This window comes from Arachis ipaensis, chromosome B5 (genome assembly GCF_059453495.1).
Source record: "Arachis ipaensis isolate K30076 ecotype BB chromosome B5, ASM5945349v1, whole genome shotgun sequence".
NCBI classification, from domain to species: Eukaryota; Viridiplantae; Streptophyta; class Magnoliopsida; order Fabales; family Fabaceae; genus Arachis; species Arachis ipaensis.
Genome location: NC_142440.1, coordinates 141,318,933 through 141,346,834, shown reverse-complemented (window position 1 = coordinate 141,346,834; position 27,902 = coordinate 141,318,933). Strand labels below are relative to the sequence as shown.

General features: G+C 29.7%; 2 protein-coding genes across 6 annotated transcripts; both read right to left on the bottom strand.

The window, feature by feature from the left end:
- Positions 1 to 755: 755 nt before the first annotated feature.
- LOC107644172 (uncharacterized) lies at positions 756 to 5,815 on the bottom strand. 5 transcript variants are annotated; one of them, XR_015883648.1, is made up of 4 exons: positions 2,395 to 5,815; positions 1,904 to 1,945; positions 1,158 to 1,460; positions 756 to 1,053 (listed from the first exon to the last, which is right to left on the bottom strand). XR_015883648.1 is itself a non-coding variant. In XM_088488638.1 (2 exons), the coding sequence occupies exons 1-2, from the start codon at positions 5,743 to 5,745 to the stop codon at positions 4,081 to 4,083; spliced, it is 1,530 nt and encodes a 509-aa protein (XP_088344764.1). In that variant the 5' UTR covers positions 5,746 to 5,815; the 3' UTR covers positions 3,971 to 4,080. The 5 variants fall into 5 exon arrangements, 1 of the variants encoding a protein (XP_088344764.1); XR_015883647.1 differs by having other exon boundaries at positions 756 to 1,460; positions 1,787 to 1,945; XR_015883649.1 differs by lacking the exons at positions 756 to 1,053; positions 1,158 to 1,460 and having other exon boundaries at positions 1,739 to 1,945; positions 2,395 to 2,450; positions 4,041 to 5,815.
- Positions 5,816 to 20,237: 14,422 nt separating this feature from the next.
- Positions 20,238 to 22,099, bottom strand: LOC107641130 (uncharacterized). The gene has a single exon (XM_021102791.2). The coding sequence runs from the start codon at positions 21,995 to 21,997 to the stop codon at positions 20,336 to 20,338; it is 1,662 nt and encodes a 553-aa protein (XP_020958450.1). The 5' UTR covers positions 21,998 to 22,099; the 3' UTR covers positions 20,238 to 20,335.
- Between the last annotated feature and the right edge of the window lie 5,803 nt (positions 22,100 to 27,902).

Genomic DNA, 27,902 nt, shown 5'->3' with positions numbered 1-27,902 from the left:
ATATAACGACTTAGTTTCATAAATTATTATTGACTACAACTTAAAAATATCAAGATCTTAAGATATATTATTTAATTTCTTTTTTCTTCATGGTATCCCCTAACTCGATAGGTTAAGAACTAATTCATCGCGAGTCAAAACTCCATTTAAGAGCTCGTCATTGGCCAATGGATTGCTACATGCACCAAGCGTACTTCAAATCCTGACACTTGCTTAAGCGGATTAGTGAGCTAACTATTAGACTAACCTAAGTTGGTTTATATTTTTTAATCTTTTGTATACGATATAATATAATTATTGACTTGAAATACATTTTATAGATTATATTTTATTAATTTTTTGCCGTATGACATTTTTATTATATTTTGTATTTGTTTGCCCCTCTCCTATAAAATTCCTTGTTCCAAAATGTGTATATTGCCTTCCATACTCAATATATAAGAGCTCAGGTTCTGGATCAAGTCTTCATTCTCTAAAAGCTTAAAGCATTACCTTCTCAAAGCTTTATCCTTTACAAGTTTTATGATTAAGTTTCATTATCTACAAGTTTTGCAGGCTATATAGCTTCCATATTTTGCATTCCATATACAGGATATTTATACTCGCTAATATACATGTAATATTTACTTTTTTGCAGCTATACTCACTTATTTTCTTATTCTCAATTAAGCTTTGACCACCACCATGAAAGAGTTGTTGAAAAAAAAAAAAACTCTCAAGATAACACGATCTTATCAAGTGTAAAAACGACAAAATTTAGAAAATCCGTTCTCCTTCTTTTAGCTTTGATTTCATCCAAATTTTCTTTTGGAGATCTAATAATAACAATTATTCTTCTTAGGCATTCTATTCATTTTCGTCACCAAAATTGCTAAAGCCTCCTTAAACAATGAAGCCTCCTTAGACAATGAAGTAGCAGAGCATGAAAAGAAGAAAGCGTCATATTCTAGGAGCCCAAACTATGTGATTGAATAAATCCTCCTCCATCCGTTGCGGGTCGAAAACTCCTTCCCCTTCTTCAAACTCTGATCCATATTTTTCGTAGAGAAATCTCTGATCAACGATAAAACAAGATCTATTTTAAATCATATTTAAGGAATTTCTTTGTTCGGACCGAAGAAACAATGTTACTCGATCATTATCAAACTGACTGCAACCTTTTTTTGTCTATGAGGATCCCACCAGAGCGCCTTCTACTTCTAATAGGCCATGAACTAGATCAGAATCATTCTCAACGAGTTCATAAGAAGTGATCCCATTTTTTTCATCAAGTCCGGGCAGAGACCAAAGGTCTTGAGCGACCGATCTAGTAGAACAACTCAAAAGATGAAGTATCGTTAATTCCTTCGTGCTCGTTCCAATTCAAAGTATCATTTGTACAAATAAGAATCCCCCTCAACAATTTGGATTTGGCCCCTGAAATGCTACCTCTTGTAGCATTCAGTTGCAAAGAACTGTGCCTACCAAAACATGTCAATGATAGTACTTAGTAGAATAGTTCCACTGAGAGGTTCTTGAAAGAAAAATGATAGTCCGTGTGTGCAATTTTGATGCAGTCTGGTTAAAGCTTGAATCCAAAAACAATGTCTAAAGTGAAAAGATATTTGAATCAGCCCTTATATATATATATCTTGTAATGTAACCTTCCAAAGAATTATAGAAATGACATTGTTTTCAGCAATTTTTCTTAACAGAGTTTTGAGTAAAAGTAAGAAGAAAATAATAATCAAAGATTAAATTTCTTATGCAATTATGCATTTATCAGATTAAATTGACTACATTTTACCCATTTGATATGGTTCATTCCCACACATTGCAGTTCATAACTTTTCAACATCAACAATGTATTGGTCTTATCTTAGTTATTGATACATATTCCATGATTGAGCCTTCTCATGCTTACATTGTCTCTGGTTTGTGGCACTTGAGAACCACCGATTTGCTTCTGCAATGGTTTCAACACCAGCATTAAAATAAACCATGATTATACCCTTCACAAGATCAAATGAATATTTCCTGTACTTATTTGTGAAAAAGGAAATTTTAATCAAAGTCAGTCTAAAAATTGATTTATGCAGTATGCACCACAAAATAATAGTATATGAACAACCTAATTTAATAATGCTAAGATTAATTCTTCAATGTATATCGCAACATCAAACATATTCTATCTTGTTTGAGATGAATTAATTTATGTTTACTAATGCAGTCTGAAGAGCGATTTTTTGTGAAAGCAACTATTAGTCACTTCCATCTAAAACTGATTTTGAAGCTTAAAATCCAATGAGTATGGGTTCAACTAGAAACCAAATAAGCTTAGAAAATATTAATTCGAGTGTCTCAATTTATTAAGAAGGAGACGAATTGAAATCCAAGTAGAAAGAAAATTCATACGGGAGAAGTTCAATTTTTGTCTGCCCCATGCTGCAACTTAACATGCTTCAGTGCACCTAGAAATCAGTAAGGTAGATCGGTATTACTCGTGGAACAAAGATGAAATCCATGTCAAGAATCCAAAATACTCAACCACCAATACAGGGTCAAAATCAGTTAGATAAAATAAGTTAATCAGCAACGAGGCTATATCATAGTTCAACTTTTGATCCCAAAAGAAATTGTACTAACATTCAAAGATATTCTAAAAAAATGCAACCTCAAATTGTACAATATTGTTTCACTATTAGTTCTTTATTCTAACCTCAGCCATCACAATGCAAAGTAGATTTAGAAAAACCAAAGAAATAGGTGTAAAAACAATTGTACTTGGAGTTAGAATCACCAGATCTTTTAAGACAGGTGTAGCTGATAACAAACAACAAAACTCCAAACCATGTTTTAATAATAAAAGCTTTTCCAACATGTTTAAACAATGTCAATGCAATAATCCCTATATAGGATTTCAACAAGTAATGAAACAGTTCAACTACGCATTAACAGAAAATCTCTGTGATGAGCTATTTCATATGTACATATTTTCCGTTGATTAAGTTTCTAAGAATTACAGCCGAGTAACACTAACTATGAAAATGACCAAAGGTTTAAGATACTTCATATTTAAACCATAACCCAAATTCACATTGTGTGATAACATACTTTAATATACAGATTTCTTCAGCTGTCATCAGATTGTAAAAAATATCAAAACGTCAAAAACGGTTAACAAAAAAGTGGGGTCATGCATTTAGCAGATGAATTTGTTTTGAAGATAGCAGTGAAAATCATATACCTATGCCATTAATCTTAGGCTCTTGGCACTACATATCTTTTCATAGGAAATTCAGTCAAATAAAGCACAGTTGCTCATCACACCAATCATGAGTTCTAGGTTACTATCAAGAAATCTTAAGCACTAACAAATCAGTTACAACAAAAAATATCTACCAAAACAGGATGCATTATAGCCATGGCAACAAACAGAGACTCAAAAGTCATCCAATAACAAAAGTTCAAAATCCATTCATAATAATGAGATAACCAAAACCGCTGCTATTGAGTTCATGATAATTCCCAAATCCTCCAATCCAATTGCCACAAAATTTACTAAGTTTTGTAATAATTTCAACAATAATAGAAAAATTATTAATTTGAGTTGATGTATCTTACCTTCTATAAACCATTCAATAAGCCTCTAGCAATCATTTCCCAAAAGAAAATAAATATGGGGGAGTTTACTTTAAATATGGGGGAAATAAAAAGATCGAAAGACAATAAGAGTGCAGGGAAGCTTCACAACTAACAAGGATTCTCTTTGAATGATGAAAATCACAACCGTTTCAGCTTAGGAATAAATTAACATCAATGCACATATATAATTACAAAAACGAAAAAGGAAATAATGATAGATCCTTCAAGCCACATATAACAGCCATCTAGTCACCGAAAATGCCATAAAATAAGCTACGGCAAAGAAAACACTTAGGTGTGGGTAAAGCAGAATAAAGAATCACAATCATGTGAAGATCTAAAAGCATTAGTATCGAATGGAAAATTGATCGAGAAGATGGTAACAAAACACAAGTTAAAAAGAAAGAGATACAAACAACATTTTGTGATGTCTAACAAGAAGAATCTCATCTACTTTTATCCTTGCAATAGGCCTCTAGATATCATCTCACGAAGAAGTTTCTCCGCTTTATCATTTTCACCATTTTCAAATAGAGCACGAATGATTGTTTCATAAGTCACAGCATTGGGTAAGCAACCATTGTCTTCCATTTTTGCCATGAGTGCCAATGCTTCGAGAAGCAGACCCTCTTTGCAAAGCCCATTGATCACAATGGTGTATGTCCGCACATTTGGACGATAGCCTTTAATGGAAAGATCTTGAAATATCTCTTTTGCCTTTTTAATTCTTCCATTTTTGTACAGGCCATCTATAAGTATGTTATATGTATATATATCTGGATCAATGCCACTCTCTTTCATTTGATTGAATAACATAAGTGCCTTGTCAGGTTGTTTCATATTGAACAAAGCATCCAGCAAAGAACTGTAAGTAACTATATTAGCGGGTTGACCTCGATCATGCATCTTTTCAAGAACCTCCAAGGCACAAAGGATTCTCCTTGATTTTCCCAAGCCATCAATAAGAGTACTGTAAGTTATCGTGTTAGGAACCAAGTTCTTGGAACGCATCTGTTCAAAGAGTTTCAAGGCGTCATCAACCATTTTACTTTTGCACAAGCCATTAATCATGATATTGTAACTGCAAACATTAGGAGACCCACTACTTTGGGCCATTGTGTTGAATACATATTTTGCCTTATTTACCTCATTAACCAAACAATATCCATCCATTAAGCTGTTATAAGTAACCACATCTAGTTTCACACCATCTTTTGTCATTACAGCCAACACACTCTTAGCATCTTTGATCTTTCCTTCCTTGCATAGTCCATCAATCAAAGTATTATAGGTATAAACATTAGGAGTAATGTTTCTAAGCACCATATCACTTAACAAATCAATGGCTTCCTTGTATTGACCCTCAAGACACAATCCAAAAATGAGAGAACTGTATGTGATAACATCGGGAGAAATTCCCTTAGCAAGCATTTCAGAGAATAAATGAAAAGCCTGACTTACAAGTGTAACCTTGCAGAGGCTATCAATAATTGAGTTGTACATGAAGACATTAGAAGCAATGCCATACCGTGGGATCTTTCTCAACACTTGAATAGCAGCTGATGTGTGTCCGGTCTTACAGAGCCCATTAATCAAGGTCCCATAAGTGACTTCATTAAAGCGAAATCCATGAGCCAGCACTCTGTCATGAAAGCGCACTGCTTTTTCAACACTACCACAGAGACAGAGACCTTTCAGGATTGTTGTCAATGTTACCGTATTAGGTTGATAATCCATTCTGAAAATCTTGGCCAATACAGAAAAAGCAAGCGTCATACGACCCATGCCGCAACAACAATTAATTACGATGCTCAAAGTAACTATGCTGGGCGCGATTCCCCTGACTTGCAATTGCTGAAAAAGGGAAACGGCGGCGTGGAAATGCTTCGTCTTGGAAAGGGATCCCAAAATCTTGTTAAATTGGATGATGGGAGGAGTACGACGCATAGAGAGCATGCGAGTGAAGGAATCAACAGCATCGTCAACTTCACGAAGGGATGGAGGCTCAGAATGAAAGTGAAGGCTTGTCCATGAACAGGAACAGGAAGGAGGAAGAGCAGAGAGTGGAAGAAAATTAGGGATTTGACGAACAGAAACCCTAAACCTTGTTGCATACAACATTGTTGATTCCTTCCGAATTCTGAATAACAGCCACCTCCCAACTAAGAGAAATTTGCTACTGCGTTTACATGTCTAGATTTTTATTAATTTATGAAAAATGCTAGTTGTGCTCTAATTTTTAGTCTTAATTAACTTTTTAATTTAAATAATATTATTTAATTAAATTTTAATTAAAATATATTTTTAGTTTGTACATAAATATATTATTAACTAAAATTAATTTAAATTTTTTTCTATTCATTCCATAAAATAATTACTTTATTATTTTTTTCATTTTTTTTATAGTTTCTTTCTCTTTCTCTCTCGTTTTTTTATGTTCTTCACAAAAAAATTTATAAAAAAATGTTACTATTTTGCAGATAAATTTATTACTTCATATTTAATATTTTATTATTATTATTATACTTCTTTTCAAATTTATAAATTCTACTCTAAATCTAAAAAGATTTTGTAATATCTATTTAATATTATTTAATTGATTGATTATTAAATATTTGTTAGTTATATTTTTCACATTTTTTATATTTTTACGTTTTAAAGTACGAAAATAAAAGTATATGCGAGTTACTTAATCACTTAATCTTCTAAATATTTAGTTTACGATTTTAAAATAGAAAATTCACAATAAAAATAATTAATGATTATGTAAAAGGAAAAAAATTATTGCGGAAATAAAAATTCACTTTTGTTCCCATACTTGCCTCCAAGTGTTAGAGATTTTTATGTTGATAGTTTAAGATTAAAACCACCAAGTCTATAATTTTCAACAATTTTTTTTATTATTAATTGAATTTTTTCATTACTTATTTGAACATTAACGCTTTTAAAATTATTAAAATGTATGTTTGTAAAAATTAATTTTTTTAACTGTAACACATCTAAAATTGTTAAGTTATACAGAAAATATTTTTAAAACACATCCAAAATTATAAATCTAAAATTTAAATTTAAACATTAAGCATAAAATTAATTTTTTTATATTTTATTCGATAAAATCTTATCTCATATTTCTTTTTTTTTAGTAGTTAAATTTTTTCGTTACTTATTTGAATATGAACGCTTTTAAAATTATTAAAATATATATTCGTAAAAGTTGGTTTTTGTTTTCAATTATAACACATCTAAAATTATTAAGTGATACACAAAATATTTTGAAATGCATCTAAAATCATAAATTAAAAATATTAATTTAAACGTTAAATATAAAATTAATTTTTATATCTTATTCGATAAAAACTCATCTAATATTTCTTATTTTTTTATTATTAGTTGGATTTTATTGTTACTTATTTGAACATTAACACTTTTAAAATTATTAAAATGTATGTTTGTAAAAATTTGGTTATTTTTTCAATTATTACACATCTACAATTATTGACTTATATACAAAATATGTTTAAAATACATCCAAAATCATAAATCTAAAATATAATGATAAACGTTAAAAATTCAATTTTACTGAATTTAATTTTTGGATGTGTATTTAAATGATAATCTGTTAATAATTAAAAATATTAAAACTGAAACAGAAATGTTAAATTTTAAATTTCAGTTTTATTTAGTTTGTGTTTTGGATGTGTACTTAATTTTAAAAAGATACTAAATCTACTTAGATGTGTTTGTTTTAATTTTTTTAAATTATTACAATAAAAGACTGAATAAAGGATTACTTTTAATTTTTAAATGATACTTAGTCATTATGTTTCTTTATTTTGAGGGTATTACTTTTTATAAACTCAATTCCGCTAAGAAACCAAGAGATTTAGCCAACAACAAACCAACAAACATTTTTGAACTGTATTCTATACTAATTAATTGTTATTAATTAATGATTATTTAAATTTTATTTTTTAAAAAATATAAAATTAATGATTATTAATTACCTCTTCTTACTCTAATCCACCTTTTACCATTTATTACACAAATCCTAATTTCTCTTTTCAAAAAAACTTTGAAACTCAAAAAAAAATAAATACATAAGATAAAAAATCATCTAAATCCTAAGAAAAAGAAAAACGTTTGTTGGCTTGTTATTAGCTAGACCCATGTTGGTTCTCTAGAGGAATTGAGCACAATAATTATGTGCTTATTCGATGCGCCACATTTATATAGACTATTAGATTTTATTAGATAAAAATAAAAGACTAATATAAAAAAAGAGCATTGGTGAATTTTAATAAATACAGAATATCCTAGTACATAAATAAATGTTTTAAATGATAATACTTTAATACACAATACTTTAAATGACAACAGAATCTTTTATTCTTAAATAATTAAATATAAAATATATAAATACAAAAAATATGAGTATTTTTTATTTACTAAGATTAATTATTATGCAAGAAATTTTTATAATATTCAAAAATTATATTAAAATAATATTTTAAATTATAATATAAAATAATTAAAATTTTATTTTATATTACTTGACAAATAATTATATTATTATAATATAAATTTATTAACTAACTCTTTTTGTTAAAAATATTATTATATAATATAATTTTTCATCAAAATATTTTTAAAATATAATTTATTTAAAATATTATATATAATACATAAAAATATTAACTTTTTTATTTTTTAATTTTTTTTAGAAAAACAGAATAAATAATATAATTCTAAATACATACCTATCACATTATATATTTACTTATATAGTAAGACCTGAACTAATCAAATTTACACAATTAAAAATATTAACATTGTATACAAAATCAGGCTATTGCAAAAATATAATCACATAAGTACATTGTTTTCTTTTATACCTTTTCCAAAATAATATATATACTATATGCTATCTGAATTAAAATGCAAATCAGTTATTATATATAATTATGCCTATATGGATTTGTCTAAAAAAATAAAAAAATAAATTATAATATTTATTTTGTTTTTCTAAAAAAAATTTGAAAAAATAAAAAAACTAATATTTTCATGTATTATATATAATTTTTTAAATAAATTTTATTTTTATAGATATTTTGATAAAAAAAAATATTATATAATAATATATTTATCAAAAGAATTAGTTAATAAATTTTAAATATAATAATCTAAATATTTCTCAAGTAATATAAAATAAAATTTAATTATTTTATATTTTTATGTTGTTATTTAAAATATTATTTTAATATAATTTTTTAATATTATAAAAAAATTTTGTATCATAATTAATTCTAATAAATAAAAAATACCTATATTTTTTATATTTATCTATTTTATATTTTTTAGAATAAAAAATTTCCACCTATATATAATGAAATATGTAATAATCTTCTTATTATATATATATACTATCTATTAATTTTTTTATATATTAAATAATTATAATAATATAATAATATATTAAATTTGTTACATTAAAATTAAAATATTATATATTTTACTCTTGGATTTAACAAAGTATATTTTTAATTAATTATATATGATGAAAATATTTTGAAACAGATATTTGTACATCAATTTCTCACATATATATATATATATATATATATATATATATATATATCACAAAAAAGATATATATAAAAAATTAAAAAAAAATTTAACTAGAAAAATTAAAAACATTTGGAAATAATAAAAATAAAAAGATCTTATTATAAATATATAATTATAAATATTATATATATAAAACTATAAATGTTAAATTTAAAGAATAATTTTAAATTATTATCTACTTAATATTATCACAAAATAAATATGAATAAGAAAAATTAGAGAAGAGAATCATGAGGTAGTATATATATTAGAGAGTCTAAAGAATAAAAGAATATATACCAATCATATATCAGTCACTATTATATACACACATATGATACATATACGTAGTTGATATATATTATTTAGGGGTAAGTACGATTTTGGTCCCTAACGTTTAGGGCCAGAATCGAAATCGTCCCTCTTCTAATTTTGGATATAAAATCGTCCTTAATGTTTTTTTTTCGTATTAAAATCATCGTTTTTATATTTTTTGGACAAAAATACCCTCACCACTACCAACATAATTACTTCCTCCACCACCACCACCACCAACACCAACACCACCGCCACAACCTCCACCAACACCACCGCTAACACCACCAGCACCGCCAGCACCACCAGCACCACCACCAACGCCGCCGCCGTCCCCCTCCCCCTCCCCCCCACCCCGCGTCACCCCCCTCCCCGTCTTCCCTTCCCATCACCCCCACCCCGCGTCACCTCCTCCTCTCCGTCTCCCCCTTCCCCAAATCAACAAATCAGAAACAGAAAACAACAATAATATTCCACAAATCAACGAAGCAGAAAGAAATCGAAGCAAGAAGCAGAGGCGGCGACTGAAGCACGAACGGCGGCGACAGGGTCTGACGGCAGCAACGCGAACAACAGCGAGCTGCTCCCTCCCCGGCGCCATCCCCCTCCCCTCCCCTCCCTGGCGCCATCTCCCTCCCCCCCTCCCCATGCACCTTCGTAACCCCCCCCCCACCCACGCGTTTTCTTCCCCCCTCTCCAAACACGCGTTTTTTTTTAATTTTATAACTTTTATTATTAAAATAGGAATAGTGGTAGTTTAGGAATTAAATTTAAAATTTAAATAAAAAGAACGATTTTAATACGAAAAAAAACATTTAGGACGATTTTATATCCAAAATCGTACTTACCCCTATTATTTATTCAGTTGTTCTAAAATAAATTGAAAAAAATAAAATTTTTCATGTATTATATATAATATTTTAAATAAATTATATTTTGACAAATATTTGATAAAAAATTATATTATATAATAATATTTTTTTAAAAAATAGTTAGTTAATAAGTATTGAATATAATAATCTAATTATTTATCAAGTAATATAAAATAAAATATAATTATTTTATATTTTTATGTTGGAGTTTAAAATATTATTTTAATATAATTATTTAATATTATAGAAAATTTTTTGCATAATAATTAATTTTAATGAATAAAAAATATTTATATTTTTTGTATTTATATATTTTATATTTTTAATTACATAAGCTTGATTAGTTTTTTTTTTTTACAAAGATAGTAGGTTATATTTCATTAATTATTGAAAAATGAAATACAAAGATGTCCAAAAGTAGGAAAGCATAATGAAAAGCGGGGATTTTCCAAAAACACTACACTAAAGGTATTCATCTAACGGTGCGTGGTCAAAAAACGAAGAAAAATCTTAAAGAAGAAAGAATGATAAATCAAATTGAATGCAACTAAGAGCTTGCCTCATGGAGATGACGATTGGGAGTTCTTTGAATTTCACGGAGCAACTTGACAGAGCTTGCTAGAATGGCAGACGGCATTGAAGTAGAACCTTCAAAAATCAATTGGTTGCGAGCTTTCCAGCAATTTCAGCAAATGATGGCAAGCAATTGAGGATTACGGTCATCATTCTTCAACGGATTAAGCATCTCTGTTAATGCAGTCCACCATGTCCAAAAGTCATTAGGACTCTGAGGGGGAAGACAGTCACGAAGATAACTCTGAAACCAAACATCTTTAATTCTAAAGCAATCGATCAAACAATGAGTGATTGTTTCGGTTGCTTCATGACAGCAGGGGCATATTGGTGATATAGATGGGATGCGGTGATGAATCTGAGCAAGCATCGGAAGCCGGCCATGGAGAGCTTTCCAGATAAATAGCTTAATTTTGTGAGGCAAGTTCAACTTTCATAGATCAATCCACGACTTTTTCTGCTGCATATAATTAGGGCAAAGCTCCAGAGGCGGATGGTAAAATAAATACCCAATTCTATAACCTGAAGCTGTATCATATTGCTTGGATTTGTTCAAATCCCATTGCAATTTGTCCCTACTCTGCTGAATTTTAATTGACAAAATCCTGTTTGCAACGTCTTGGGCAAATAATTCTTAAATGAGATTCTAATTCCAATTCCTATCTTCAGTAATTAGATCTTTAACTCTTGGAACCAACTCAGAAATAGCCTGTCTATTTGGCATGTCAGAAATCATTAAAGGATACGGAGGAGGCAGCCAAGGATCTTCAAATGTTTGGATATTCTCTCCAATACCCATAGCCCAATTAAGACCTTTTTCAACAATCTTTCGGCCTTCCAGTATGCTCCTCCATCCCCAAGAAGGTAAGACTCCAATTTCTGCCGTTATAGCATTACCATTGCTAAAGTATTTACCTCTTAGGATTTTGGATAATAAGGAAGTAGGCTGTGTTACGAGTCGCCAAAACTGTTTGCCTAAAAGCGCCAGATTTTGGATTCTGAGACCTTTAAATCCAAGGCCCCATTCTTTTCATGGGCGAGTCATAGTATCCCAACTAATCCAAGCCATCCGCCTTTCAGAACCTTTTTGTCCCCACCAGAACTGAGAAAGTAGAGAGTGAATTTTCGAAATTAAACCATCAGGCAACTTGAAGCAAGACAATGTATAAATAGGAATAGCTTCTCCCACTGCATTAAGCAATACGTGTCTACCACCTGACGATAGAAGGTTGCGCTTCCACCCTTGGATTCTTTTCCGAACCTTTTCTTTGATCATACTAAAAGAAGCATTTTTCGATTTAGAGACTGTAGAAGGCAAACCAAGGTATTTATCCTGAGCCCCAATATAATTAATATTCATAGAGTTAGCCAGTAGTGTACGAGTAGTGGAGGGAGTGTTGTAGCTAAAGAATACAGTAGATTTATTAAGATTTACCCTCTGGCCACTGATGCTTTCATAAGAATTTAATAAATGCAGGATATTTGAACATGCTTTAGAATTAGCCTTACAGAATAAGATGGAATCATCAACAAAGAGGAGGTGGTTGACCTTGGGACATCGCCTATGTATCTGAAGACCCTGAATTAGTCTGTTTTGTTCTGCCTTGGGTAGCAAGAAGGAGAGACCTTCTGCACAGAAAAGAAAAAGATAGGGAAATAGATGATCTCCTTGTCAAATACCTCTATTTGGTTTGAAGAAACCATAAGGTTGTCCTTCCGCAATAACAGAATAAGAAACAGTTGTCACTAATTCTCGAATCCACATGATCCACTGGGAGTCAAAACCAAACTTTTCCAATATAAACCAAAGAAAGTGCCATTCCACCCTATCATATGCCTTACTCATATCTAATTTTAGTGCCATTTCATTTTTGAGTCCCATTTTTTTGTTCTTCAAGTAATGCATACACTCATGAGCAATTAGGATATTATCAGAGATTAATCTGCCTTTAATAAAAGTACTCTGCGTTGGGTTAATTAGTCTATTCATCAGACCCTGAAGTCTATGTACAAATACTTTGGAGATAATATTGTAAAAGACTGAAGATAGGCTTATTGGTCTTACCTGAGTCATATCTTTAGCATCAGAAATCTTGGGAATAAGATAGATCTGAGTGTGGTTAAAACCCTTCAAAATTCTGCCCTCTGAAAAGAAGCTCTTAACTGCTCGAAACACATCACTACTAAGTATGTTCCAAAAGCTTTGAAAAAATTTTGCTGTCATACCATCATCTCCTGGAGCACTTTGAGGATGAATGCTAAATGTTGCACGTTTCACTTCCTCCATAGTCACTGGTCTTTGAAGCCTACGATTCATGTGAGTTGTAACCTTAGGTTCAAAATCAGTAAAAAGAGGTTCAGGGTTCTCATGACAAGTGGAGGAAAAGATGTCCTTGAAATAAGATTCAGCCACAGAAGCAATATCAGCATTTGAAGTAGCCACTTCACTATCACTGCCAGTTAGTTTCCAAATTCTATTCCTTCGGGTTCGATTTCTAAATTTCTGATGGAAGAAAGCTGTATTCTGATCACCGAATTTGAGCCATTTGACTCTAGACTTATCTTTCTAATAAAATTTCTCGTTTTACAATGCTTTTTCAAGTTTGTCCTCTATTTCTGAAATGATGTCGCCTCCATGAATTCCTGCTAAACGAAGTTCCTCTAATTCAAACTGTAGTAAATCAATCTCTACCTTCGAATTAGATCTGTGTTCTTGCTGCCATCTGACAATCTTATGCCAACAACGCTTTATTTTTTGAGCTAGGATATACATGGCTGAGCCATCAATCTGTTCGTGCCAAACCTCTCTAATAATCTGCCTTATAACTTTGATTAGTCTAGGTCTTACTAATATAAGTAAATATATAATGTGATAGGCATGTATTTAGAATTATATTATTTTTATTCTGTTTTTTTTTTAAATTGAAAAAAATAAAAAAATTAATATTTTCATGTATTATATATAATATTTTAAATAAATTATATTTTTAAAATATTTTGATAAAAAATTATATTATATAATAATATCTTTAACAAAATTAGTTAGTTAATAAATTTTAAATATAATAATTTAATTATTTGTCAAGTAATGTAAAATAAAATTTTAATTATTTTATATTTTTATGTTACAGTTTAAAATATTATTTTAATATAATTTTTTAATATTATAAAAATTTCTTGTATAATAATTAATCTTGATTAATAAAAAAACTCATATATTTTGTATTTATATATTTTATATTTAATTATTTAAGAATAAAAGATTCTTTAGTCATTTAAAGTATTGTGCATTAAAATATTATCATTTAAAATATTTATTTATGTACTAGAATATTCTGTATTTATTAGAGTCAATGAATATTCTTCTTTTATATTAGCCTTTAATTTTCATCTAATAAAATCTAATGATTTATATAAATGTGACCCATCTAATAAGGGCTTGTTTGGGTGAGCTTTTAAGAAAATATCTTTTTTCGAGTTATCTTTTTTTAAAAGATCTTATAGAGAAGTAAAAGTAATTTTATGTTTAGATATCTCATGTAAAAAAGTCTTTTTATCTATCAATTATGTTTGGGTATAGCAATATAAAAGTACTTTTTTATTTATTTATTACATGAAAAACATCTTTTTTGTAAGGAAAAAAGATCGTTTAAAAAAAGATGTAAATTACAGCTTTTCAAAAAAGATCTTTTTTATTTTATTTCACTAGTGCTTTTATTTTTACTACTAGAAATTTACCAAACACGTTAAAAAATAAAAAAAGATCTTTTTCATTGAAAAAAGATCTTTTTTTAACAAAATAATGGTGCCCAAACATGCACTAAATATATAATTCACTAAAGGATCACTTTGAAAGCTGGACGAATTTATCCGCGAGGACGGTTGACAGAAAGAGGTGGTTCATTGGATTCTTTGTTGTTATCTGGACAATTTGGCTAGAAAGGAATGACAGGCTCTTCCGAGGTAATACTTCAAGGGTGGAAGACATTATCAGCAGGTCAATTACGTACTCTAAGAAATGGAGTGGTGGTGACCCCTTTGGTTGTTGATAGCTATGTCGAAGATGATTAGGGATTGTCTTATTGAATACTATTCTTATTTGTAGCTAGTTTCATTGCTCCACTCTTTTGTGTTGAGCTCCCTCTGACTCAAAAAAAATAAATATATAATTATTGTGCTCATTTTAGACATATCAAAAAACCGCTAATAGCCTGCTACATATTTCTTAAATCTCGTTTCCTTAATACCTTCGCCACCCGTCTATAAAATTACAAACTTGAACTTAGAGTTGGCAACAATAATTTTAGGGCATTGATTTGAATGTTAAATATTTCTTGTTCATGAATCTTAAGCATCTACTATAACAACCCCTTTACTTTCACTCAGCGTGATGAATTACCTTCAACAATTAGCTCCTTTCAACATACACAGGAAGAAGATATGCTGGCTTCTTGGATGGGAATGATGGTATTCACCCATTTTGAATTTAATTATAACTTTGTTCAATAATTGTTTTTGAAGAATATTGTTATGGAACCGTATCAATCCTTGCATTAGTACGTATTTTTTATATTTCAATTTTACTTATACATGGTTGATGGTCCTTAAGGTTGCTCTTGATTAGTGCAATGTATACAAGAATTAAGATATATGAATGCATTAAAATATAACTATCTTTTCCTGCAAATAAAACTGAGTTAAATTTTAAGAGGATCCTTTAAATTGGTTACATGTATTAAATAGATTATGAGATTTTAATTGCATTCATTGGAAAAGTATATGGAATCAACTAATAATCAGCCAAGAATGGAACAACATAATTAATTATAATTAGTTTTATTAATTCATAATTTAATTTATTTTTTAAATTATTGTTGACCACGTTCAAAACATGAGGGAAGATACACTAATGATAGGAGAGAATCACGGAACAAATTCTTTGATCATTAATTAGTTGGTTCTATATAATTAATTATGTTTTATTAATGCGTAACACATGAAACATAGAAATCATATCCAAAACCATCCAATTTACAAGAAAAAGAAACATCCGTGTGCCTATCAGTAGCAACATCCGGTTAAAACCACCGGTGCTTCTGATTTACCAATTGGCTGATTCTTGACTTATATAGAGTTGGTTCCTAGCATGGTTGGCATTCATTAGGTCTTTGAGAATAACAAATATGCACTACATTAGTCTTTTCGTTTTTTTTCCATCAAGTAGCTCATTACATCGTTAGAAATTAATATAATGCACTTTTCTTAATTTCACATAATTAATTAGTACAATTAAAATTTTATAAACTATTTTAGTACACACAACTAATAGAACAATTACTTTAAGACTTCACTCAGCAAAATACGATTAAAATATATCATCACAAATCACAATGTCTGTATAAAAATGCTAGTTATCTCTACTTTTTGTGCATTTGGCTTAGTATCTTGATTCATCCTCCAAATGCTTAAACTGCTTATGATATCTATATCAATAATGTGCTAATCAATTTGAATTATTGTCAAACATACACTTTCAACTAATATTTTATCCAAAAATCACACATTGTTCTTTCCTGGTACGTATCACGGTTTAAATACCATTCTTTGGTCACTTAATTTTATATACTTATTCTTGTTTTTATCTTTGGTACTTTTGTTACTAAGCTTTGGAATACCAGAAAATTTATGTTGATTTTAATCTAATAATTCTTTCACTCTCCGTTTTATAAGGAGTTACCAATTCAAGTTGTGCATGGCATCATGATTTTATCCCTTAAATGCATATTCAACCAAAATAGGAGCAATTATTTGTCCAAAATTTCCTTCTCCAGTGTAACTGTTGGTATTCGTAATTTTTGAAGTAATACTCGTTTGATTCCAAAAATTAGTTGGATAAGCTATTTTTAAACTAAGTTTCTTATATTTAGAAACACGAATATGATCCGAATCAAACCTTTTCTAATATCCGTTACTATAAAGTTGTTGTGTACAGAAAGATGGAGTCTCATATAAAGAAAGGAAAGAGAAGTCTCATATTCAATTTTCTTTTATAAATTACATAGAAATGTTAGTTTAGCCTCCTAAAATATTCAGTTCAGTCTTTTCAATATTACAAAATTATTTTTTTCCCTAAAATTTAGTCTCCGTATGTGCAGTTGAATGTCATTTTCAACTATGTGATATAATACTTTTTAATTGTGTACAATATAATATTCAAAATTGGTTATCTTTGTCATATAAATTAATTTTGGAATACTATATTAACTGCAACTAAAAGATGTTCATATTAACAAGCTATTATAGTGTCATAACGACATTCAATTGTAGCTATGCAGTTGATTATGACTTATGAGATAGGAGTTCGTCTCATATAATAATGGGAATCACATTTCTAAAAGTGATGAAGATTGAAGAGATGTAATATTGATCATTTTAAAAAAAAAATAAAGGGTTAAATTAACCCACTACCCTGAAGCTGCCATTTCTTTTTTTCAAATGGTAAGAACCCTTCTTTTGTTACATTAACATAAATTTTTAAGACCTTGAAATATTGGCATGCAATGAAAGTCAGAGTAAAAAATATATAAAATAGGAAAAAGTATAAATTTTTTGTCTTTGAAATTTATTAAAAATTTTTAAAATATCTTTAGATTTTATTTTGTTTCAATTTTTTTATCTAAAAGTTTTCGATTTACATTAAATTTATCCCTAACGACTACTTTTTCAAAAAATATACTTTATCCTGTAAAATAAAAACACACACCTAAAGAAACATAACATTTCTCCTTCAATATTCATGGTGTAACTTCTTGAGACGATAAGAAATTGAAATATCAGTTGATTATATTCATCTATATTGTTTTGTCCTTTCTCTTCTTCATGCACATATCTACCAATAAGTAGTTACATAACCAAATTAAAATTCATCCTTTATTGTTGTGAAGTTTATTTTTCTCTCATATAACTCAAAACTAAACCTTTTTTTTCAGTGATTCTATTCATTTTCATCACTAAAATTACTATAGCCTCCCTAGACAATGAAGTAGCAGAGCATGTAAAGAAGAAGAACAATTTGGTATTGGCCCTTGAAATGCTACCTTCTATAGCATTCAATTGCAAAGAGCTATTCCTTCCAAAACCTGTCAGGGTTAGAATAGATCCACTGAGAGAGGTTCTTGAAAGAAAAATGTTAGTTTGTGTGTAAATTATGCTTAGTTTTGATTCATTCTGGTTAGAACTTGAATCAGCTCTTGTATATATTATAACTTTCCATAGAATTATAGAAATGACATTTTTGTTTTGAACAATTTTTCTCACTAGAGTTTGGTTTAAGAGTAAAAGAAAGAAGAAAATAATGCAACTCTTTCCAAGATCAACAATGCATTAGTAGTTCTTGGAAACTCCTACCAGGTCTCTGGTTCTCGACACTTGAGAACCACCGATCTGCTTCTGCAATGCCTTCAACACCGCCATTATTTCAGCAAATTTGGATCTCTGCAGTACTTAACACTATCATCCAGTCACAAACAGCCCCCCCCCCCCCCCCCCCAAAAAAAAACAAAAACCAAAACACACAAAAAATGCAGTAATAAATTTTATAACATTAAGAATCTAAGATTCATTCTATAATCATATATCCACAATAATTAAAAAAAAGGCATGATTATACCCTTCGAAAGATCAAATGTATATCTCCTGCAATTATTTGTGAAAAGGGAAATTTTAAAGAAATTAAATCCATAAATTGATTTGTGCAGTATATACCACACAATAAATAGTACATGAACAACCTAATTTCATTATGATGCTAAGATTGATTCCTCAAAGTTTATAGCAGCATTAACCATATTCTATCTTGTTTGAGATCAATTCATTTTATGTTTATTAGTCTAATCTGAAAACTGGTTTTTGTGAAAGTAGCTATTATTCACTTCCATCTAAAACTGAATTTGAAGCTTATAACTGAATGGTGGGTTCAACTAGAAACCAAATAAGCTGACAAAATATTAAATCAAGTCGCAATTATGTATAAAGGAAAATTCATACTAGAGATCTTCAATATTATCTATGCCATGCTTCAACTTAACATGCTTGAGTGCACCTAGCAATCAGTAAGCATGGAACAAAGATGATTTCCATGACAAGAATCCAAATACTCAACCACCAATACAAGGTCAATATCAGTTTTATAGAATAAGTTAATCAGCACTTAAGTAGTGAGGCTATATAATAATTCAACTTTTGATCACAAAAGAAATTGTATTTGCATTCAAAAATATTCTACAGGAACAAATGCAATTTCAATCTGTACAACATTGTTTCACTTTTAATTCTGTATTCTAACCCCACTCATCACAGTGCAGAGAAGATTTAGAAAATACCAAAGAAATAGGTGTAGAAATAGTTGTATTTGGCATTAGAATCACCAAATCTTTCATGACAGGTGTAGCTGATAACAGACAAAAAAACTCCAAAGCATGTTTTAATAATAAAAGCTTTTCAACATGATTTTAAACAAGAACAATGTAATAATCCCTATATAGGATTTTTCAATAAGAAATAATGAAATAATTCAATTAAGCATTAACTGAGAATAACATTAGTTCCAAAAATGAACAAGGGTTTTAAGATAACATTAATTACAAATGTACATTAATTATGGAAATGAACATAATGTACATATTTTCAATTGATTTCTAAGAATTAAAGCCGAGTAACATTAATTATGAAAATGAACAAAGGTTTTAAGATAATTCATATTTGAACCAAATCAGCCAAATTCCTAGAAATTCCTTCTTGCACAGCCTTTTTTATTTGAAACATCAAGTGTAATCACAGACTTAGTATACAGGTTTCTTCACCTATGATCAGATTTTAAAAAATAACAAAAATGTTGAAATTGTCAACAAAAAAAGTGGGGTCATGCATTTAGTAGATGTATTTGTTTCAAAGATGGCAGTGAAAATCATACATCTATGTCATAATCTTGCCACCGCATACCTTTTAGAAGAATTCTAAGAAGATTCAGTCAAATAAAACACAGTTGCTCATCAGACCAATCATGAGCTCTTAATTACTATCAAGAAATCTTAAGCATTAAGCCACCAGTTACAACTAGGAATATCCACCGAAACAGGATGCATGATAGCCTTGGTAACAAAGACTAAAAAATCAGCCAATAACACAAGTTCAAAATTAATTCAATAACAGTGAGATGACCAAAATCAAGGTGATAGTGAGTTCATGGCATTTCCCAAATCCTCCAACCCAATAGATATAAAATTTACCAAGTTCTGTACAAATTTTGACAACAGAAAACTTATTCATTTGAGTTGATTTATTCCTCCTTATTGTCTTTTCAATAAGCCTCTAGCAATCATTTCATGAAGATGTTTCAGCGCTTGATCATTTTCACCTTTTTCCAACAGAGCACCAATAGTTATTTCGTAAGTTACAGCATCCGGAGAGCAACCATTGTCTTCCATTTCCAACTTTAAGGCCAATGCTTCATCAAGTAGGCTCTCTTTGCAGAGCCCCTTTATCATAACATTGTATATCCTTGTGTTTAGGTGATAGCCTTTAATGGAAAGATCTTGAAAAATCTCTTTTGCATTTTTAAGCCATCCACTTTTGCACAGGCCATCTATAAGTATGGTGTATGTATATATATTCGGATCAATGCCACTCTCTTTCATTTGATTGAATAACATAAGTGCCTTGTCATGTTGTTTGATATTGAACAAAGCATCCATCAAAGAACTGTAAGTGACTATATTAGCGGGTTGACCTCGATCATGCATCTTTTCAAGAAGCTCCAAGGCACAAAGGATTCTCCTTGATTTTCCCAATCCATCAATTAGAGTATTGTAAGTTACCGTGTCAGGAACCAAGTTCTTGCGATGCATCTCTTCGAAGAGATTCAAGGCCTCAACAATCATTTTACTTTTGCAAAAGCCATTAATCATGATATTGTAAATCCGAACATTAGGAAACACTCTATTCTCGGCCATTGTGTTGAATGTATATTTTGCCTTGTTTACTTCATTAACCAAACAATATCCATCCATTAAGCTGCTATAAGTAACCACATCTGGTTTCACACCATGTTTTGCCATTACAGTCAATACACTCTTAGCATCTTTGATCTTTCCATCCTTGCATAGCCCATCGATCAAAGTATTATAGGTATAAACATCAGGAGTAATGTTTCTAAGCACCATATCACTTAACAAATCAATGGCTTCCTTATATTGACCTTCAAGACACAATCCAAAAATGAGAGAACTGTATGTTATAACATCTGGAGAAATTCCCTTAGCAAGCATCTCAGAGTATAAATGAAAAGCCTGACTTACAAGTGTATCCTTGCAGAGGCTATCAATAATTGCATTGTACATGATGACATTAGGAGCAATGCCATACCGTGGGATCTTTCTCAACACTTGAATAGCAGCTGATGTGTGTCCGGTCTTACAGAGGCCATTGATCAAGGTCCCATAAGTGACTTGGTCGAAGTGAAATCCATAAGCCAGCACTGTGGCATGAAAGCGCAGTGCCTTTTCAACATTACCACAGAGACAGAGGCCTTTCAGGATTGTTGTGAATGTTACCGTATCAGGTTGATAATCCATTCTGAAAATCTTGGCCAACACAGAGAAAGCAAGCGTCATACGACCCGTGCCGCCACAACAATTAATTACGATGCTCAAAGTAAATAAGTCGGGAGCGATTCCTCTGGCTTGCAATTGCCGAAAAAGGGAAATGGAAGTGGGGAAATGGTTGGTCTTGGAAAGAGATCCCAAAATCTTGTTAAATTGGATGATGGGAGGAGTACGACGCATAGAGAGCATGCGAGTGAAAGAATCAACAGCTTCATCGACTTGGCGAGTGGATGGGGGCTCAGAATGAGAGTGAAGGGATGAAGAGGAAGGGAAGGAAACAAAATTAGGGATTTGGAGAAGAGAATACCTAAAAATGAAAGTGATCGTTGAGGTTGAGGATGACAACATTTTAGTGATTCGCACTTTCGCTATTGTCTAAGTTTGAGGGAGTGCTGCTGCTGCTCTCTGGTCGAAGACGTAGATGACTAGACGTTGCTATCTCTGCGCAAATAGTTCTCTCAATTTTTATCCGATACTAGTATACGGAGTTAATACTCGGCCTTTGAAATTTGATTTTTGACTCAATTTAGTCATTTAGGTTTTAATCGACTCTAATTTGTACCTTAAAATTTTAATCCGCGCCTCAAATTGACCTTTATATCATTTTTTCTGTCACTAAAGAGTTGATCTAGCAATTTTAAATGACACTTGACCGTCTTAATTAATTGATTAATTTGTTTAATATATTAAAACTAAACCCCAATTGAATTGTCTATAATCTGAATTACTATTTTCAATTTGTTAAAGTTATTGTTGTTTTTAATTATTGTGTCTCTTGAATCTTATTTATAGATGAATGAAGGTATAATAATTGTGTATCATCATGGAGGCAGTTTTGTCACTAAACCAAATGGCAGTTTGGTTTATGACAATGATCACATTGATGAGTTGACTGGATGGATGAGGATGTATTAGATGTATTTTCACTTAAGAGACTACTACAAGATCCTAGATTATGATAACATGGTTGAGTGTTGGTGGCTTGTTCCTGATAAACCTATGAAAAATGGACTGCAAGCACTAAGTCATGATAAAGAGCTAGTAGAGATGTGGTTCTATGCTGAGATTAATGAAAACATTCCATTAGCACCAGGGCGAGATTGCACTCACCCAACCCACTTACTCACAGCCAAAAAATCAGGAACAGGTAGTGATTGGTTTCTAATATTTGATTAATTGTTAACTGGTTTGTATTGGTTTATAATACATGAGTAAATGTTAGGTAGATCCAATTGATTGATACTATTTGATAATATATTGATTGGTTTTTATTGGATTGTATTGGTCACTAATTTTGTCAACAATTTCACTAGGTCCCTCCATCAGACCCACCTCCACCTTCACAATAGGTCACAAGGCCTGACAAGCTGCAATCTAAGAGGAAAAAAAATTTTCAATGTGGACCCAATGCAAGGCGCAAGTTCTGGGACAGCTGCACGCTTGGCAGAGTTTATGACATTCGTCCCCACCCCGGGCTTCAAACCACCAACAACAAAATAGAAAATGATTTGCAATGTTGACTGAAAGTTGTGTAGAACATATTTTGTAGAGAGCATTTGATCAAACTATGCTCTTTTGATATTTTTGTTACTATGTTATGTAGAGTAATCTATTTTGGTTTAGGATATTTGAAACTATGTTATCTAGGGTATTTGAAGTATGATACAGATACTGCTATTGCTAATGCTGTGATATTGACAATGATTAATGACTATGAATTACTTATTTGTGGGTCCTCTGTCAAGTGCAAGAACCACAAAAGGTTCTATTAGATTTTCTTTTGTCATAACATCTCATCTATTTTTGTTTTCATGGGAACAAAGAAGATAATCATTGAGAGTCGAAGTTATTATTTTGTATTCAATGTTTTCACAAATAAACTATACACTTAAATTTATTCACTACTAGAAGTGCATACTACATATATAATTATTAGAACCAGCTCTTGATCTTGTCTTCATATACAGACTCATAACAGCTTGACCAATTTGATCAAACTATGCTCTTCTGATACTTATTTGGTCATAAGTTATACCTCCTCTTTTGTATAATCTTAATTTTAAAGAATTTTTACGGGATATATCATTACCAAGGGAACATAAAATTTCATTTCTATTTTGTCATTAAATACATAACAATGCTTCATTCACATAACTGATATCACAGTTACATATATTTCATCCCACCTAATCCATAAGCTACAATCACAATTTCAAAAATAATAACAAACACAGACAACATAATATTCCATATTTTTAATATTCTAGTTTCAGCTTCAACCGCACTAATTTTTCATCCCAGAGATATTTTTCAATGGTCTTCACTTACTGAACTTTCATTTCTGCCAACTATGGCTTCTTCTTCTTTAACATCTGCCCATTTAAAAAAGTCGCACCATCTCTTACCAGTAGGGGTGTTCGCGGTGCGGTTTGGTTCGGTTTTAAGGGAAAAAGTCATCCGATCCGAACGCCTAATTTATGTGCGGTGCGGTTTGGATTGGATAAACTTTTTTTTGGAAATCCGATCCGATCTGATCCGATTACAAGCGGTTTGGATCGGTTTGGATTTGCGGTTTTTTAAATAAAAAAAATTAAATACATATAATAAGTCTCAACATCAAATTTTAAATAACCAACAATGACATAACAAGTCTTAACAATATCTTAAAAAGTCAATGATAACATAACAATAGAAATAAAATTATAGGTTAGTTAAAATAAATAAATAAATAATATTTTGAACATAAAATATATATTAAATAATAATAATACATGAATAATAGAAAAATGTATAACAAATTAAACATATTATAAGTATAATTGTAAATATAATAATAAAATAATAATATTATAGCATATTGTGCGGTTTGGATTGGATTGGATCGGTTATGAAAAATAGATCCGAAATCCGATCCAATCAAATCCGAATTAGTGCGGTTTTAATCGGTTTTTGGTTTGGATTGGATTGGATAAGCGGTTTAATTTGGATCGGTTTGGATTTAAACACCCCTACTTACCGGTAGTTTACAACATCAAAAATCCAAAAAAAAAATTTGAGAGGAAGAACAACTACAAAACCAACAAGCATTTGAGAAACAAGACACACAATTAACTTGCAACAATTCAACCAACTCACATTATAGTTAGAGCATCCATAGAATGGTCTTTCTGGATTGGAATCTGTCCCAAACCACCGAAGAATAGGACGCAACCCACAACCGCACCAATGCAAAACCTTTCCACCTCTGTCACCTTTGTCACGGTGTGCGTTCTTCACCCAGCCATCATGCGAACGAGCTCTACTAGAGTTACCTGAGCCTTGGCTGCTGCTTCCCAACATTCTTCTCAACTCTTGGAGACACTCTTGCGATTTGAGAAAATTGGGATTTCTAGGTTTTATTTAAAATTTTTAGGGGTTAAATTGATGCCTTCAAATATTTTGTCACGTCATCTAACTGCAAGGGTGCTAGGTATCAACCAAAATTGACAGGTCAGCTTTCCGGTGACGGAAAACGCCAGAAGAGCCAATTTGAGGCGCGAGTCAAAATTTCAGAGTACAATTAAAGTCAATTGAAACTTTAAGAGCTAAAATTGAGTAGGGGGTCAAATTTCAGGGGCCAATTTAAATATTAACTCCTAGTATATGTTCCGGTATACTATACGATTAATACATAAAATTATGAAAAAAATAATAAATTGATACTTGGCTTTTTGATTTATAACATTTAAGTCTTTAAAAATTTAAAAATATATTTAAGTTTTGGATTTTTTTTTAATTTAGACACATTAATCTTTGGGTCTAATTTATTCTATTTTAAAAATTCGCTCTCATATGTATTTGTATCAACCAAATCAGTACAATAAAAATTACGTTTAATTTTTTCGTTGAGTCTGACAGACCCAAGTAAATATGAGGGATCGATATGCCTAAGTTTTAAAAATGTCAGAGACTTAAATATATTTTCAAATTCTTGAGAGCTTAAATATCCACAAATCAAAAGGTTAAAGACCTATTTGTCATTTTCTCTAAAATTATATAAAAAAATTTATTAAAAAATTAAATAAAATATATATAATAATTATTATTATAAATATTTTACAAAATTATAATTAAAATCAAAGTATTAACATATTAAAAATAATTAGTATTTGTCTTAATCAATTTTTAATATTAAACATATTGATGAATTTTGATAAATAGAAAATATTTTAATATATAAATAAATATTTTTTATATATAATATTTTAAATGATAATATAATTTTTTATTTTTTAAATAAATAAATATAAAACACAAAAATGTAAAAAAAATATTATTATTTTTTATTTATTAAAATTAATTATTATGCAATAAAATTTTTATAATACTCAAAAATTATATTAAAATAATATTTTATACTGTAACATATAATTAAATTTTATATTATTTGACAAATAATTAAATTATTATATTTAAAATTTATTAGTTAATTATTTTTATTAAAAATATTATTATATAATCTAACTTTTTATCAAAATATTTATGAAATTTAAAATATTACAATTTTTCTAAAATTTATTCTTTTATTTTTTTGTACTTTTTTTTTCTTTCAATTTTAACAATTCACCAATTAGTATTAGTTGTTCATATTGACTATTCATTGTTTTCGACAATCTTAAGTTCTAAATTTTAAATTTTAAATTTTAAATTCTAGGGTTAAGTACGATTTTGGTCCTTAAAGTATATGTTGAAAATTTCTTTGTCTCCAATCTTTTTCTGCAAACAAAATAGTTCTTAAAGTTTAATTCGATTTTAAAATCGTCTCTAAGGTTTAATTTTGTTTTAAATTTTTGGCGGAAGAAGCCGAGGCAGAAGTAGATCGTGGACAGCTTTTTCTTCTTCCCTTCTCCTTTCTTCTTCTTCTCTTCTTCCTTCGCAAGAGCAGAAACACTTTCCTTCTCTTGCTTTTCTTTTTTTATTGTATAATTTTTTTGTTATGAGTAATTTAGTCCAAAATTTTAATATTTAAGTAAAAATGACAATTTTAAACCTTAGTTTTAAATCTTAGAGACAATTTTGTATACAAAAAAAGAATTGGGGACGAAAAAATTTTTTGGCATTTATTTTAGAGATGAAATCGTACTTAACCCTAAATTCTATATCTTAAATTGATTTTATTTTATTTTATTTTCAAAATTTTTTATTAAATTTTGTATATTTTTATTATTTTTAATTTTAAATATTTTTTAGTAGCATTTTCTTTCCCTATATTTTCTAAACCAAACAACAAAAAATTTAATTTTTTATCCATTTTTTTCCTACATTTTTTTCTCATATTCCTTCAAACAAAACAATGTGTTAGTAGCATTTGCTATCTTAGCACTAACGAGTCTAATGTTTGCTTAGATGAGGAATTTTTTATTCTATGAAAAATCACTTTATAAATTTCATTTTTTACTTTTTTTTCTACTTTTTATAATTTAAATTTCGAGTAATAAATGTATTGAAACAAACGGTTAGATTTAAAGTACACTCCTTTTTTTGAATTGTACTATTTAAAAATCTCACATAATTTCTTGATTTATGTGCAAAATGTATTGAACTTCTAGCTAAACTCATTCTTTTGTTTTCATGTTTTACTTTTGACAGTAAAATATACCATTTTAAGACATAAATATAGACCTACTTCTATCGGCTCTTTTTTTTTATATGAAATTAAAAGTAGTGATATATTTTAACATTGTAATTTTTTATATATTTTAAAATTGTAAAAGATATACAAATCGAAGAGTCTGATTTCTGTATCTCAAATTTTTTTAATTTTTTTTAACACAAATCGAATAGTCCAATTTCTGTACCTCTACAAATCGGACGGTCCGATTTTTGTACCTCTAACGATTTGAACAGTCCGATTTTTATTTCTCTAATTAAACGGTTCCACATTTAAGAATAACACTTCAACAATCTACATTTAAAAAAAAAAACAATATTACCACTCCAATATCAAAAACAAAAAGTGACCTCGAGCTCCTCATTTTAGTAACCTTACCTTAGTGTTGTCTACAACATGAACCTCTTTAACTACTATAGTACTTGCTCAATTGCTAGTTTTGTTGCTTTGCTATTATAATAGCAGCCTGGGCTTTATCTTACTCTCCCTGCATTTCTTCTAAACTGTTTTGTAGTTTTGCAATCTCTTGTCCTTTAGCTTGTTCAAGGTCAATTAGTATATTGAGAATGGTATAATATTCAACCATGGTTATTAATGAATTTT

Coding starts and splice junctions, on each gene's coding strand:
- LOC107644172 (XM_088488638.1), bottom strand. CDS start 5,745: ATGTTGTATGCAACAAGGTTTAGGGTTTCTGTTCGTCAAATCCCTAAT. Junction 4,636..4,770: donor GATATTGTTTGGTTAATGAG/GTAAATAAGGCA, acceptor CTCTTTGAACAG/ATGCGTTCCAAGAACTTGGT.
- LOC107641130 (XM_021102791.2), bottom strand. CDS start 21,997: ATGTTGTCATCCTCAACCTCAACGATCACTTTCATTTTTAGGTATTCT.